This window comes from Pituophis catenifer, unplaced genomic scaffold, assembly GCF_029215685.1.
Source record: "Pituophis catenifer annectens isolate HBS135680 unplaced genomic scaffold, rPitCat1.0.hap2 SCAF_4, whole genome shotgun sequence".
In the NCBI taxonomy this organism is placed as follows: Eukaryota; Metazoa; Chordata; class Lepidosauria; order Squamata; family Colubridae; genus Pituophis; species Pituophis catenifer.
Window position 1 is genome coordinate 118,641,564 of NW_027256884.1, and position 15,993 is coordinate 118,657,556.

Consider the following 15,993-nt stretch of genomic DNA (forward strand, 5'->3'; position numbering starts at 1 on the left):
ACTGCATTAGCACAGAGACCAGGTACTCTGACTCAGCATTTTCACTAACACTACAACCTGAGGCAAACAGACCTCACATACACTCTCCAACTTTTTTTCAACTTCCCCCCCAGAGCCAATATCTAATCTCCTGCTGCCTTCCAGCACAGTTATCTTGTTTCTGCATGTGCAAGCAAGCTAGGCTGTAGCTGTGGTTATTAATTCTTTTCTTCTTTTGCCAAAGGCAATGGCTGTTCCTGAAGAAGTATCATCGGGCTCGCTTGTGCAGTGCATGGTTATCTTCTCCAACCTGCTCCCTGATTTTTGTTATTTTTTTTTTTTTTGTCATTTCACAAATTCGCTCTACGATAAGGCTGGGCTTTCCATATTCCACAAATTAAATATTTTCCATCCGGGTGGGATGTTAACTTTTTGCCAGCCGGAGTGATTTTAAAAGTTATAGAAAAAGATATGGATTATCTCCAATGCCGTTGCAAGGAGAGCAAAGATGAGAAGAATTAGGCAAGGAAGTGGAATTTTTTAATTTCAACTGGATTTCTTTGAGGAAATTATTTCTTGGTGTTTTAACTACAGGCAGTCTTCCACTTACAACAGTTCATTTAGTAACTGTTCAATGTTACAACAGCACTGAAAAAAGTGACTTATGACCATTTTTCACACTTACGACCATTGCAACATCCCCAGGGTCACATGATTTACATTTAGATCCTTGACAATTGACTCATATTTATGACGGTTGGGGACATGTGGTCACCTTTTGCGGCCTTCTGACAAGCAAAGTCAATGGGGAGGCCACATTCAGTTAACATTAGTGTTACTGATTTAAAAACTGCAGTGATTCACTTAACAACTGTGGCAAAAAAGGTCGTAAAATGGGGCAAAACCCACTTAACAAATGTCTCACTTAACAGCATGTTGGGCTCAAATGAGGTCGTAAGTCAAGGACTACCTGTATATCAATCCTGTATGGATTTATAAAACAGTTTTTACATATTTTCTGCCTCAGAAGAAGAAATTTAATGGAAGAAAATGCAAGGAAGGAAATGTAAAGAGATATTTAATGATACATTTGGAGAGAGCTACAGCAGTGGACACAAAGCTGGATTTAGAGAGATGCAAATTGCCAGCTTCCATTATATAGCTTTTTTTTTTTTTGCAGCATTTCCTGCCCTTTTGATTTAGTCTTAGGCAGGGGAGAAAGGATTTGCAAGCAGGAAATAATGGGTCACTTTCTTCTTTTTTTGAAGCTGCTTTTCACGATCACCTGTGCAGCTACAGAGCTGTGAATAACCACATGCTATTTTTTTGAGTCTGTAATTCCTGCACACAGTGTACAAATATGTAGCTGGTTGTCAGACCGAAAACGAGAACCACTTCACTTATAGTTCTTTAATAGGGCTTAGGGAAAGTACATAAAATATCAACTGAGCCATGACTTTAAACTCAGTACAACTACCACCATAGGTATTATTGTGGTTCTTGACTGAGTGATAATCACAGAGGACACTGTGTTTACGCTTTTTTATCTACATTTTTATTTTATTCAAGGCAAGGTTAAAATACAAAACTCAACACAGAAAACAAAAAAGACAAAAGACAAAAACAAAAACCAATCAAAGCGTTTAAAAACAAGAACAACACATAAAACATATACAATCCACTCTGGTTGAATACTGATTAATACACTACTCAGTGGTGGGTTGCCCCCGGTTCAGACCGGTTCTATAGAACCGGTAGTAAAACCAGAGGGAGGCTCTGTCCACCAACCCTGACTTCGTCAGAATGCTTCTGCGCATGCGCAGAAGACTGGGCGAGAGAGCAAAGTGAGCAAGCGTGCGCGGCCCCATTGCAAACCGGTAGCAAAGGTAAGTAGAACCCACCCCTGACACAACTACAACGTTAGTGTCCCACTCCACTCCTGGGAAACAGGCCCTCTCAAAAATTTGAAACTACTAAATCTAGTTGCAAATTATTGACCTGTCTTCTATAAGTTATATTAGTAACAAAGTAGTTAACAAAAAGAAGAAGAGTAAAACAAAACAAGATTGAAGTTTCAAAACTCTCTGTTAACAAACTTATTATAATCCACTCGTGGAAAATTTACCCCCGGCATCTTATCTATCCCAAGTCATACCAAAAGTTATAAATAGTATTTCTGCCTTTCGAGCACCCATAGCATTTGGGAAAAATACCTGTGCAGAAAGAACCTCAGGGGGGGAAAAAAGAGAAATTTAGCATAGAAGATGTGTATTCAGCTGTGCGTTCGTTTTAGCTGACTTTATACTTTAATTAGTCATTGCAACTGCAGAGCTGATGATAGGATCTTGAAGAGAAACAAGAGTACATAAAATTGCCTGAATCTACAAGTTCTTGCATAGTCCCACAGCCATGCCACAGATGGATCGTTTGAATTGTTGAGCATCCTCATGTAAGATCCCACCTGTATTCTGAAGTGGTACAGTCCAGAAAGCATTGAGCAGACTGTAAAACATTACCCAGGCCAGCTGCTACTGTTTCATTGCTAGGGGGAAAAGCTTTCAACAAAAATGTGATTTATGTCATTGTGATATTAATACAAGAGTTGCATCATGTATACCAATGCTCTTTGATGTGTCATCCAAAGCACCCACACTGGGCTTATGCTCAGGCTGCGCTGCCAAGGAGATATAAATTCTTTCTTCTGTACCCCAATATGTTTTGGGCTTAAATTAGGCCTTCAGGGCACAGCATTTGCGAATCTCAGCTTTGTTCAGCAGCAACTGGATTCTCAGTCTCTTGATTTTGTTTATAGTTATTGTACTGTTCTCCCTAGTTTCCTCTTGTGAGCCAGCATTGCTATTGGCAGTGATTGGGTTAAACATACTCAGTTGAGCCCAGTCTTTGTGATCAGAAGAGTCATGTCATTGTCTGCCTCCTCTCTTAGCATTACAGGGTTCCTGTTTTTGTTTTTCTCAAGAGACACCGGGAATTCCCCCATAAGTACCTTTGAGTTTGCTCCTTTTATTTGAGCAAACATACTTGTGCATTTTAAAGGTAGACAGGCTATAGAATCATCCGAAATACTTGCATTCTTCCAGGATTTCAATGGCTTCAGTAAAGCCAGGGTTTTTTTTTTTTTAAAAAAAAAAGCTTTCAATAATCCTCCTTGCAAGGCTTGGATATGTGCTTCTGTAACAAACATCGTACTGTATTTCTTTCTTGGGATCATTTTTGCCCAACCCTTCAGCACAACAGGCAAGAACAAAATTAAAAACAAACTCATGCAAATCCACACAATTGACCTATAAATGGAATCTTGTTCATTCAATGGGCCTTATCACCAAGATAGCAATCTCTTTCCAATTTAACCGGCCTCAGTGAGACAAATCCAAGGTATGCATGGATTTTATTCAGCTATAACATGGTGGTTTGTTTGTTTTTTAGTTTAGACAAATAGTTTATAAATCATGTTCAAGTTTATATAAATCATGTCCTAGTTTGTAAATCATGGTTTGTAGCTTCCTTTGCTGTTTTATTAAAGCATATTATGGATTGTAAACCAGTAGGTTTCAAAACCCGTCGCTACCAGTTCAATTGTGGGCGTGCACGCACATGCAATGCTTCTGTGAAGAAGCGTCCGGGCAGATAGGCAGAGCCTCCTCCCGCCGCCACCAGTTCGCCCTATCTGGGGCAAACCGGTAGCAACCCACTACTGCTGTGAACCCAAGCATAGGGCTGTATCTCTTAGCAATTTAGCTGGCCTCAGTGAGACAAACTCAAGGTATACATGTATTTTATTCAGCTGTAACATGGTTTGTTTGTTTTTAGTTTAGGACACTAGTTTATAAGTCATGTTCAAGTTTATATAAATCCGTGCTCAAGTTTATATAAATCATGTTCTAGTTTATAAACCATGTTTTGCAGCTTCCTTTGCTCTTTTATTAAAGCATACTATGGACTATCATTAAGTGTTGTATCTTATGATTCTTGATGAACGTATATTTTCCTTTATGTACACTGAGAGCATATGCACCAAGACAAATTCCTTGTGTGTCCAATCACACTTGGCCAATAAAATTCTATTCTATTCTATTTACAGTCTGTTTCTGTTGCTCCCCTCTGGGAGGAGGTTTTGAAGTATTTCTAGCAGGACTACCATATTCTGTAACAGCTTTATTCCCTATGCTATTCATCTGCTAAATTTGCAGGATTCTTTTTTTTCCCACCATGTATATGTATACATTCAAACTAGACTGCAATGTTTCTCTGTGTCATATATGTGTGTGCATATGTGGGTATATGCATAATGGTTATCTTTTGAGAGCTGAATTCAATGAAATTTCATTTTAATGTATGCTTAGTGTCCATTTAAAGTGACAATAAAGATTCCATTCCATTCCATTCCATTCCATTCCATTCTATTCTCACACTGTGAACCCAAGCGGTAAGGCTGTATCTTGAGTTTTGCACGTTATTACAAGCCCCAAAAGCTAGAGCAAGCTTTTTACAACCTTGTGTCTTCCTAGTTGCATCTGACTACAATGCCCTGAACTGATTGGGAATAATGGGAGCTGGAGTCTGAATATCTGGCGGATTTGTGGAAGAATGGAACAAAGCATTGCGCAATCAACACAAACCCCCTTCCTTGTAAAAACGAGACTAGACTTTAATCATTTTCTGCTCCCATTTTTTGGAAGCTAAACTAAGCTGTGCTTTTTTTTTTTGCTTTCTTCCTTCCCCGGGAGCTGCAAAAGGGGGGCGTAACCGCCCTCGTGCGCGCGCGCGCGCTCTCCCCGGTTCCCTTGACAGAGGCGCTTCTGATTGGTTGGAAGGGGGGACGAAGCCCAGCCTCCAAAACTTCCAGCTGGACGTGCGCCTCCCTCTCCGCCCCGCCCCCTTTTACCTTCTGGGAGTTCCCGCCCCTCACTCGGAGACTGCCCGGAGATGAGGACCGAGAGAGAAGAGCCCGGATTGGCTTGCGCTCTCGCGGCGTTTCTATTGGCCGGTCAGGGTGAGCGAGGGGGCGTGGTCGGAGCGCGGCGATTGGCCGCGGCGGAGGGGTGTGCGCGAGAGAGGGATGGAAGTGGCTGTTCCTGGGCTGGGGAAGCCAAGCGGCGCTGCTGGAAGGGGCGGGGGGAGGGGGCGGCGGCCGGAGGCGCTTCTGCTGGGGCTGCAGTCGCCGCCGTCGGGCTCCGAAGCCAGCCGGACGCTGAGCCCTCCACCGCTTCCCTCCTCTGCCCCCCGCTCGCCGGCTGCACCATGAACAGAAGCAGCGGCGCCACGTCTTGCCCTCCGACGGCCCCCGGCGACGGCCACAGCAGCGGGCACGGGCGCCGGGTCTGTAGCAACTGCCGGAAAGTCCTGAGGCAGGTGGGTCTGACTCTGCCCTCTCTCTCTCTCTCTGTCCCCGAAATGCCGGGCTGTGTTTCTGCTCCGCCTGCCTTCCCCGGCCGGTGCCCTCCTTTCGGAAGCGCAGGACGACAACATCCATCATCCGCGGCACTTGGCCGAGGATGACGGGTTATATATAGTTCGGTTACCCCTGGGGGTAGGGGGTGCGGGGATACCCGGCCGAGGAAAGGGTGAGGGAAGGCGGCTGGGGCTGCTTTGCTTCGCTCCGGCCACACCTCCTCACAGAAGGCCTTTTGAGAGGGAAGCTGGGCAGAAATCATCTTCTCTAAAATAATAATAATAATAATAATCTGTTATTGTTTTCGGGTTGTTTTATACTTTGGGAGGGTTTTGTAACGATTTCCTCAAAAACCTATAAATAGATGCACATAAACACATGCGTACGTATGTACATACATGTACGGTATGTGTGTGTATATATAATTTTGTATATGTATACATATATATATATATGTCTTAAGTTACATATATACGTATGTGTATACATATATATATATATATATATACGTATATACATACATACACACATATATACATATATGTATGTGTGTGTATATGTACATACATACACATATATACATATGCATACACATACATACAAACACACACACACATAGATATAGATACATAGATATAGATATACACATACATACCGGTATACATACCAGTATACATACATACATACATACATACATTTATACAAACACACATATATGCATACATATATATACACACACACACCCCTCTGCTTCTCTGCTGCTTCATTCAGCTATATGTACACACAAATATAGGAGAAATTATGTATATATAGACGTATCTGTATTAGCTTGCTAAGTTTGTTTTATTTTTTTATGGCAATAAATATACAGTCGCATTTCGCTATATCTCTTCTCGTGGTTCAGGGATATGAAAAAAGGCACAGGCAATAAAAACACCTAATATTTTTGTGTCAAATTATGTGCCTGATTGCATGTTGTGTGAATACTGTTTGGTAATGTTGCATTCCCATTGTGCCTTTCCTGTATGTGGTGCTTGTGGTTTTGCCTTTTCCCAAAATGTTTCCCAAACAAATGTGTGTTTTTTAAAATTTTTTATTAAGACCTCACTTCTTTAGAGGAAAAGAGTTTGGGGTAATGCATAAGAAAAACAGTTTTGAATAAAACAGTGTATGATACTCGGGAACAAATATAGTAGGTAACCACGTTCATTAAAATTTGAAAATGTGTGGAGGAGATGTTCTTTTGATCACCTCTAAGTGATAGCTTGATATCCAGCTAGAATATAGGGCTTAATGTAAGTAAATATGGATGTAGGAATTGAGTCTTTGTGAATGCTAGTAATCCTTGTGCTAGTAATAAAATACAAGTAATGCTAGTAATCTTTATGCTGCAATAAAATATAAAAATAGATAATGGCTAAATAACTGTGAACACTGCAGTGCCTTCTGCACTTCCATCACAGAAAGATAAATGATATTTGTTGTGTCATAGATCCAAGTGCCAAAACAGCAGATTCATGATTTGCAGGTTTTTGAAATCATACTGTGATTCATTTAATATCTTAAAATCAGCCTTCACCAATCTGGTACCTTCCAGATGGACTACAGTTTCTATAATCACTTTATATGGGCTAAGATGGGGAAGGCTGTATTAAAATTTATCCATACATATTTATATTTCATCCAGTATTATAAGCACTTATAAATCCCACTGATTTAAGTTGGAGACTAAACTGACGTGTGGTTCAAATTTTAATAACTATAATGTTTGTATTGCTGCATTTCTATTGTTTTTTTTATATATATATATATACTATTGCTTTTCCCCCTATTATTTCAACTCTGCCCTGTTGACCCTGAAGATTCAAGCTTGGAAAAATTCAGAACAAATACTGTGACAAAGTTCTTTTGTTTAGATTGTGTATTCCCCTTTCAAAGCTTTGACCTCTATATATATATTGTCTCCTATATCAATTTCTCCCTAGCATAATTGTGTGTGTGAAAATTTCACTGTATTTTTCTCATCTCAGCTTTCTTCATTATATAGTTATTGCTAATGAAAATGCTTTTAGACAATATTAAGATTTTGCATCTGATGAACTTTTAACAAAGGACACTAAAGGACTAAATACAGTCTTCAGAATTTATTGTTCCTGTATTATCCATCACAGTAATAAATTCCTTCTGATGGAAGAATAAATTTGAAAAAATGAGAAATGGCTGGATAGTGGGGTTGGTACAATCAGACACAGTGATTTGTGTCTTCCAAATATTGTTTTCATCACAAGTCTTGGCGAAAATGGATATGTTTGTGCAGCTGATTGGTTATGCTCCATCAATGTTTTGTGAGATCTTTGTTATGTTGAAGTATACAATTAAAGGAACATTCCTTACTCCCTGCATATCATTGGCTGGGTACATGCATTGCACTAGACCACAATGATGCAAACCATATTATACTCTAACTTGTTGTCTAAATCAGGCATTACATCATATAGTATATGAATCCAGTTCAGTAAACCATAGTTTAGCAGACTGTGGTTCAGTTGATGTATAAATATGTTTATTGTATTAATAGCAGTACAGGTGACTTTGTTTTTACTCTATCCAAATAATAAATGTACTATAATTATTGGAGAAAATTTATGTGATTGAGAAGAGTCAGCACTATCTTGATGGCACATAAGCAGTTTAATAAAAACTTCTACACTGTAATTGAAGAGAAATCCATGCATACTGTCCATATTAGTGTTTTTATGTAAACATAGAAATACAAATCTAAGACATATGCATAGATTTGTCTTATCCAATTAATAGGGGAGAGCTTTCTCTGTGGGAGCACCTGCCCTCTGGAATGAGCTCCCCCCGGAGATACGGACCATCCCGGACTTACAAACTTTTCGCCGGGCCCGAAAGACTTTATTTCACCAAGCCGGGCTGGCCTAATTTTTTAAATTTTTAAACTGTTTAATTTTAATCTGAATTTTAATGGGGTATTTAAACTGTTGGGCCAAATTATTTAATTTATTTTAAATTGCTTTTAAATTTTGTATTTTGTGTTTTTACCTTAGCTGTTCACCGCCCTGAGTCCTTCGGGAGAAGGGCGGTATATAAATTTAAAAATAAAATAAAAAATAAATAAAAATAAAATAAAAGTTGCCCTGAATTTAAATGGATCTATTATTTTAAATGTATGGAAGATATTAAAAACTATAAATGGTTAATATCTCAAGAGACTTTTCCCACTTTTTTCCCAAAGGAAAAGGGTCAATTTGTTGTTATTGTCCACATAGAATGTACCTAACAACTTATTTAATTTGCATTTTGAAACTCTCAATCTCGTTCTAAAAGGGAGCTAAGCCACAATGTCATTGGTTTTCATGTAGCATGCTTGTATTATCCAAGTCCCTAATGCCTTGGGGAAATCATGATTGTCAATATGTTGTGTGAATTAAGGCAGTTCAATAAATCTTGGTAAACAAAACCATGCCTAAGCACGAAAGGTTTCACATTTTGGTGGACGGGTGATTGCAACTGGAATTTCAGGAATATGGCAGGCATTCTTCCAAAGTAACTGCTTGTGAGTAGAGTTTTCTGCTCATAAAATGTCTGCTGTGTAAATCCCTTATTTAACAAACATCTTGCTACCTCCTCACAGAAGTATCCATCTAGGTGGTTCCTAGTTTATGCAACATTTATGCTTTTCAAGCAGGGGTGTGTGTACCTGCCTCAAATCACTGGAGGTTTCCTTCACAATGTTTATTTCCAAGGAGATTTCTGGGGCCCATTTGGATTACAAAGGCATTTTTGTAAATAAAAAAAGTCATGATGGAAGTTGACATTTTGTTTTCGGTATGTCAGCTTTTTATTTTTGGTAAAGCAATTTCCCTAGGAAGGCAAGTTGGCGGGTGCCAAGGAAGGGGGGGAGGACACTTTGAATCACCGTGTGCACCCATGTGCAAGTTAATTCAAATGAATGACATGTTTGGATTGCATCCTTTTTGTGGGATAGAATACCGAGGAAAAGAGAACACACTGTGCCCACCTTGAGCTCCTGAGAAGGTGGGACATAAATCAAATAAATAAACCAAACACAATTTAATTTGTTTACCAGGTGAAGCTCAGGCAAAAGTCCTTGCAACCGCCTCAACACTGTATCCCATTAGTTGGCAATAGCAGCTACTTTGTTACAGTAATTAGAAATATGGGTTATAGTATACACAGGAGGAACTTTGATTCTAATCTTTGTTCAGCAATGCAATTCACTAGTGATTCTTGGACCACCTGTCTCCTAATTAACCTTATCTTCCACTTCTCTGTGGAAAACAGGCAGGCTGGGGGAAAAAAATGTTAAAAACCCTGGCTAGCTTGTAAACTGGCACGAAGTTGAAACTCTCCAATTAAACTCCTACAAGGGACATTAACACAAGTAAGAATCTAAGCTAAGTAATGATTGAGCACAGGGAGGAGGGGGAAGGGATAAGGAGGAGTACTTGACAGTAATGCTTGTTCCCAGCTCTGTTAAGTAAAGTCTAAAACGATATAAACAATAAACCAAACTTTGCTAATGTCTGCTTCCCCCACCCCACCCCCCCAAACTTCTCACAGCCCATTCTTAACAATATTAACCTGGTCATCTACCGGTTAGCAATATTCCGATCAGTTTATCTCTTAGTACATGTGGCTAACTGAATGCATTAGCTGAGATGTTTTTTATTTGTCTAGTGCAAATGAATTAAAACTGCTGAGCTGTGCAAAAGCATCAACTTACAGCAAAAGTTGTTTGCCTTTGTTCAGCTCTCCCTCCCTCCCTCCCTCCCTCCCTCCCTCCCTCTCTCTCTCTCTCTCTCTCTCTCTCTCTCTCTCTCTCAGAGACAGAGGGGTGGGGAAAACCTCAAGTCTCACTTTGGCAACCTCTTTCTAATTATATCTTTGCACCATGATTTCTCTTGTAAATATGAAGAAACATGCAAGTCAGTGAGCTCAAATATTTGTGCTCTTTGTCCCAAAGCTGTTTTTCTTTTCTTCCTTCCTCTGTGAGGCCAAGTGCCAATCAAAGTTGTTTTTCAAGCCATGAAATTGTAGAATTCTCTCTTCCTTTCTCCCGAAGGGTTTGGCTCTGGAAAACAGGCATGGGGGTAGGGGATAAAACATTTTTTTTAAAAAAAGCTGTACTGTAAATGCTTTAGACTCATAAAAACTGTATCCTATGCTAACCAATGTCTATGTTTGCTACGTGTATTTACTTCTAGCTCTCCAGACACTCATGAACTCTTGGATCATATTACACATCCTACTTGATCTTTTCCCCCTCACCCCTTTGCAACTTGTGTGAGAAATTTCATAAACTTGAGAAGCACAGAAATATACAACTGAATTCCAGTCTTGGCTGAGTTCTCCCTTCATTAGAGGTCTTCTCTGTCTTGGATAAGCTCCACCGTGCAGACAATGGAATAGAAGTGTGAATCGGATAATCCCTGGTTCAGATTTTATTTTAAAAATCAATGTGCAGACCAGGGTAGGAAACATGAACTGTTGCTGAACTAGAAATCCCTGCACTCTTCAAAAGTGGCTAATGCTTCCTGGGAGTTGTAGTTCATAAATATCTTAGTGTCATGATTTGCCTATTCCACTAGAGATGTTCTTCAACACTTCTGCACACCAGTATGATGTGGGAAAGACAGGTAGTCCTCGAATTACGACCATAATTGAGCCCAAAATTTCAGTTGATAAGCGATACATTTGTTAAGTGAGTTGTTAAGCCACGGTGGCGCAGTGGTTAGAGTGCAGAACTGCAGGCTACTTCTGCTGACTGTCGGCTGCCTGCAATTTGGCAGCTCAGATCTCACCAGGCTCAAGGTTGACTCAGCCTTCCATCCTTCCGAGGTGGGTAAAAGGAGGACCCAAATTATTGGGGCCGATATGCTGATTCTATAAACCGCTTAGAGAGGGCTGTAAAGCACTGTGAAGCTGTCTATAAGTCTAAGTGCTATTGCTATTAAGTTAGTAACACTGTTAAGTGAATCTGGTTTTCCCATTCACTTTCTTTGTCAGAAGGTCGCAAAAAGTGATCACATGACCCCAGGACACTACAGTCATAAACATAAACATCTCAATTTTGATCACATGACCATGGGGATTCTGCAACATTCGTAAGCGTAAAAAATGGCCATAAGTCACTTTTTTCAGTGCCATTGTAACTTCAAACGGTCACTAAACAAACCGTTTTTTAAGTCGAGGGCTACCTGTACAAAGCCAACCTATATAACAATAGTGAGCATGAAGCATCGTATGAAAAATAAGTACCAGTACTGTCCTTACGTTTTGTTTTCTATACCTGGAAAAAAATTATTGTACATAAATTCTTGGGTCTCAATAAAGGAATTTGGCAGGGGGAGGGTGCACTGTAAAATTATAATAACGGTCTAGAGCAGGGGTGTCAAACTGGTGGCCTGCAGGCCGGATGCGTCACGCACAGGCCACACCCACCCCAGCTCCATAAATGGGAAAAACATCACGAAACATCATGTGACGGCAACATGACACAGCGAGTTTGACACCTGTGGTCTAGAGGAAACTGTTGATCCCAGAACCCTTTATGGGAGCTTAGATCTAAAAAAAAATGTGTTCAAACTGGCTTATAATGTGAATTGGATAATAAAGGTTGCTGCTTATCAAGGTAAAATTATCTGTATGTTTATTTGAGAGGAAGTTTTATATACTTTAATGAAGTTATTATTATTTTTTTTAAACTTAATTTGAGTTTGCTAGTATTTTTTTCAGGAGCATTTTAGAATTGGTTTGTTGTTTTTTGCTCCAGATTTTTTAAAGTCTTCAGGATAGCTGATATTCCTGGAATTTCAGGTGACTGTCCACATGCTTAATTCCCAAGATTAAATGACTGCTTAAATCAGACAGGCGGAATATATGGCCTTCCAAGTGTTACAGGTAGTCCTCAAAATTAAAATTCCTGTGCAACTGGCTTATATTTATGATGGTTGCAGTGTCATGAGATCATCCTTTAAGAACTTCTCACAAGCAAAATCAATGGGGAAGCCAGATTCACTTAACAACCGTGTTACTAATTTAACAACTGCAAACTCATTTACTTAACAACCGTGGCAAGAAAGGTTGTAAAAGGGGGCAAACTCACTTAACAAATGTCTCACTTAGCAACAGAAATGTTGGGCTCAATTGTGGTCATAAAGTCAAGGAATAGCTATACTAAAATAAAAATTTTTTGCAGCCAGCCACTATGATTACTGATAAAAAATAAAGAGAGTTATAATAGGGAGGACCAGATTTTCCATTGTGGGCTAAATATACTTGAATAAAACACTGTTATTAGTAAGATTTATAGTTACATTAACTTTGCAGCTTTGAGCTAGCTGTTACCCTCTTTCACTTTATCACTAAGGGAATTTCAGAAATCATACTATCCTTGCCAAGATTATTTTGTGTTTAAGGGCAGCTGGACTGCATTCATAGCTTATCAGAGTCAAAGGTTAGCAGTTCAATCTTGGTAATCTTTTAAAAACATAGTATATGTAAAAAGGTGTACATCAATTAGAGATAGTATCAATCCCTACAATAGACATTGGTAGACTGCCCTGTTTTCCAGCTGAACTGTACCTTGTGTACATTACATGTTAGTGTTTGTTTGCTTTTACTTTTTAAAAAAAATTATTGGTATTAGATATTTTTTAAACAAGCAAACAGCAAATAAGAGATTTTAAAATTTGAAATGTTTATTGGAATTATTTTTTCTTGCCTTCCATTAACAAGGAAGATATAGCAAGAAAAAAAATGTGAAGAATCATTATTCCCAGATTTGGAAATTATAATGGTAAATATTCTAAGAAGGAAAAAGCTAAAACTGCCATGGTTTTGAATAAACTGCTATAGGAAAAATAAATATTTTGCCAAGGCTGAACCTTCTTATATCCAGTCTTCTAATAATAAAAAATTGAAGGCAAGATATTAAATAGTAGACACAAATAACTATTTTTATATGGCCTAATAAAAAGCTTGAAAGAATGGACTGGCAGTACCAATTTTTAAATATTAGATAACTGCTTAACTTGGACCACATCTGGATGAAATCTCTTTAGGGCTACATTGCTTCTATTGAGGGAGCAGGATTCCCACATGGTTTACACAAATAATTTTGTACATAGAAATTTTACCAGTTAAGAGACAATAACTCCAATAAGCCCAAGACCTAATAAATAAGGCAAAGATGAAATCTTTTGAGACTCTTTCTTTGGAATTATCATAATCACTTCACTAGTTTCAGCATCTTCAAATAAACAGCATAGTTCTAAGTGAGATATGAAGATATTAGTAGACATAAACCTGAGGTTATGTTTGTTTAACATACTAATATGTCTCTCGTTCTGGAAACATTTATGGGCTGTCAGTATCTAACTTTGCCAACAGTTTCCAATTTTAGCATCAACAGAATCTCTCAGGACATACTGTAAAGAAGAGGTTTTTTTTTCTAAATTATTGGAAGCCAGAGCAGATAGTTGACTCTGGATGATCTCAAAAATGGTTTAGAGTTGGACATATTTCATTTCATTTCATTTCATTTATTGGATTTATATACCGCCCTATTCCCGAAGGACTCAGGGCGGTGAACAGCCACAGAATAAAACACATAAATACAATATTTAAAAACAGAATAAAACCAAATTAAACAATTTGGCCGAGACAAATTTAAAACACCCAATAATTTTAAAAACAAATTAAAATTTACATTTTAAAGGGGAAAGATTTAGGTCAGGCTGGCTTGATGGAATAAAAAACTCTTGAGAGCGCGATGGAAGGTGCGCAGATCCGGGATCCTCCGTATCTCCGGGGGGAACTCATTCCAGATAGTAGGTGCCCCCACAGAGAAGGCTCTCCCCCTGGGGGCCGCCAGTCAACATTGTTTGGCCGACGGCACCCAGAGGAGCCCCTCTCTATGAGAGCGTACCGGCCGGTGGGAGGCTATTGGCAGGCGGTCCCGTAAATAGTATTTAGTATATAGTATTTATTAAATTTTTATACCGCCCCCTCTCCTGAAGGACTCAGGGCGGTGAACAGCCAGAATTAAAAACACACAATACAAATATTAAAATACATTAAAACAAAATTAAACTATCTTTGGCTTCTCCAATTTAAAATCCCTTACCCATAAAATTTACCCAATTAAAAATTTAACCCAGCCCGGCTTGCTGAAATAAAAAAGTCTTCAGGGCCCGGCAGAAGGTCCGGAGGTCCGGGATTAGTCGTATCCCTGGGGGTAGCTCATTCCAGAGGGCGGGTGCCCCCACAGAGAAGGCTCTTCCCCGGGGGGTCGCCAGCCGACATTGCCTGACAGACGGCACCCTGAGGAGGCCCTCTCTGTGGGAGCGTGTTGGCCGGTGGGAGGTTATCGGAGGCAGAAGGTGGTCTCGTAAGTAACCGGATCCTAAGCCATGGAGCGCTTTGAAGATGAGAACCAACACCTTGAAGCGCACTCGGAAGACCACTGGAAGCCAATGCAGCTCGCGCAGGAGAGGTGTCACGTGGGAGCGCCATGTCGCTCCCATAAGTACCCGCGCAGCCGCATTTTGCACCAGTTGGAGCCTCCGAGTGCTCCTCAAGGGGAGCCCCATGTAGAGAGCGTTGCAGTAGTCGAGGCGGGAAGTAACGAGGGCATGAGTGACCGTGCATAGGGAGTCCCGATCCAGAAAGGGGCGCAACTGGCGTATCAGGTGAACCTGATAGAAAGCCCCCCTGGCCACGGCCGTCATATGCTCTTCTAAAGACAGCCGTGCGTCCAGGAGGACACCCAAGTTACGCGCCCTCTCCGTGGGGGCCAATGTCTCGCCCCCAATAGTCAGCGATGGCACCAGCTGACTATATCGGGACGCCGGCAGCCACAGCCACTCAGTCTTGAAGGGATTGAGTCGGAGCCTGTTCCTCCCCATCCAGACCCGCACGGCCTCCAGGCACCGGGACATCACTTCAAGGGCATCGTTGGGGTGGTCTTGGGTGGAGATGTACAGCTGGGTGTCATCAGCGTACAGATGGCACTGCACCCCAAAACCACGGATGATCTTGCCCAGCGGCTTCACATAAATGTTGAACAGGAGAGGCGAGAGGACCGACCCTTGTGGCACCCCACAAACCAAGTGCCTTGAGGTCGACCTCTGCCCTCCAGCCAACACAGACTGCGACCGGTCAGAGAGATAAGAGGAGAACCACCGTAAAACAGTGCCTCCCACTCCCAACCCCTCCAACCGGCGCAGCATGATACCATGGTCGATGGTATCAAAAGCCGCTGAGAGGTCTAATAGGACCAGAACAGAGGAGCAACCTCTGTCCCGAGCCCTCCAGAGATCATCAACCAACGCGACCAATGCCGTTTCCGTGCTGTACCCAGGCCTGAAGCCGGACTGGAACGGATCTAGATAGACGGTTTCATCCAGGTACTGCGGGAGCTGTCGCGCAACCACACTCTCAACAACCTTCGCCAAGAAGCGAAGGTTGGAAACTGGATGATAGTTTGCTAAAACAGCTGGGCCCAGAGAGGGCTTCTTGAGGAGGGGCCTCACCACCGCCTCTTTCAAGGCGGG

General features: G+C 40.7%; 1 protein-coding gene across 1 annotated transcript in view; it reads left to right on the forward strand.

Moving 5' to 3' along the window:
* The first annotated feature begins 5,185 nt into the window (after positions 1-5,185).
* SESN3 (sestrin 3) overlaps positions 5,186-15,993 on the forward strand; it is a 74,422-nt gene continuing 63,614 nt past the window's right edge. Inside the window, exon 1 of the mRNA XM_070942893.1 lies at positions 5,186-5,349. Coding sequence (XP_070798994.1) covers positions 5,239-5,349 — 111 coding nt within the window. The 5' untranslated portion in view covers positions 5,186-5,238. The remainder of the gene's footprint in view (positions 5,350-15,993) is intronic.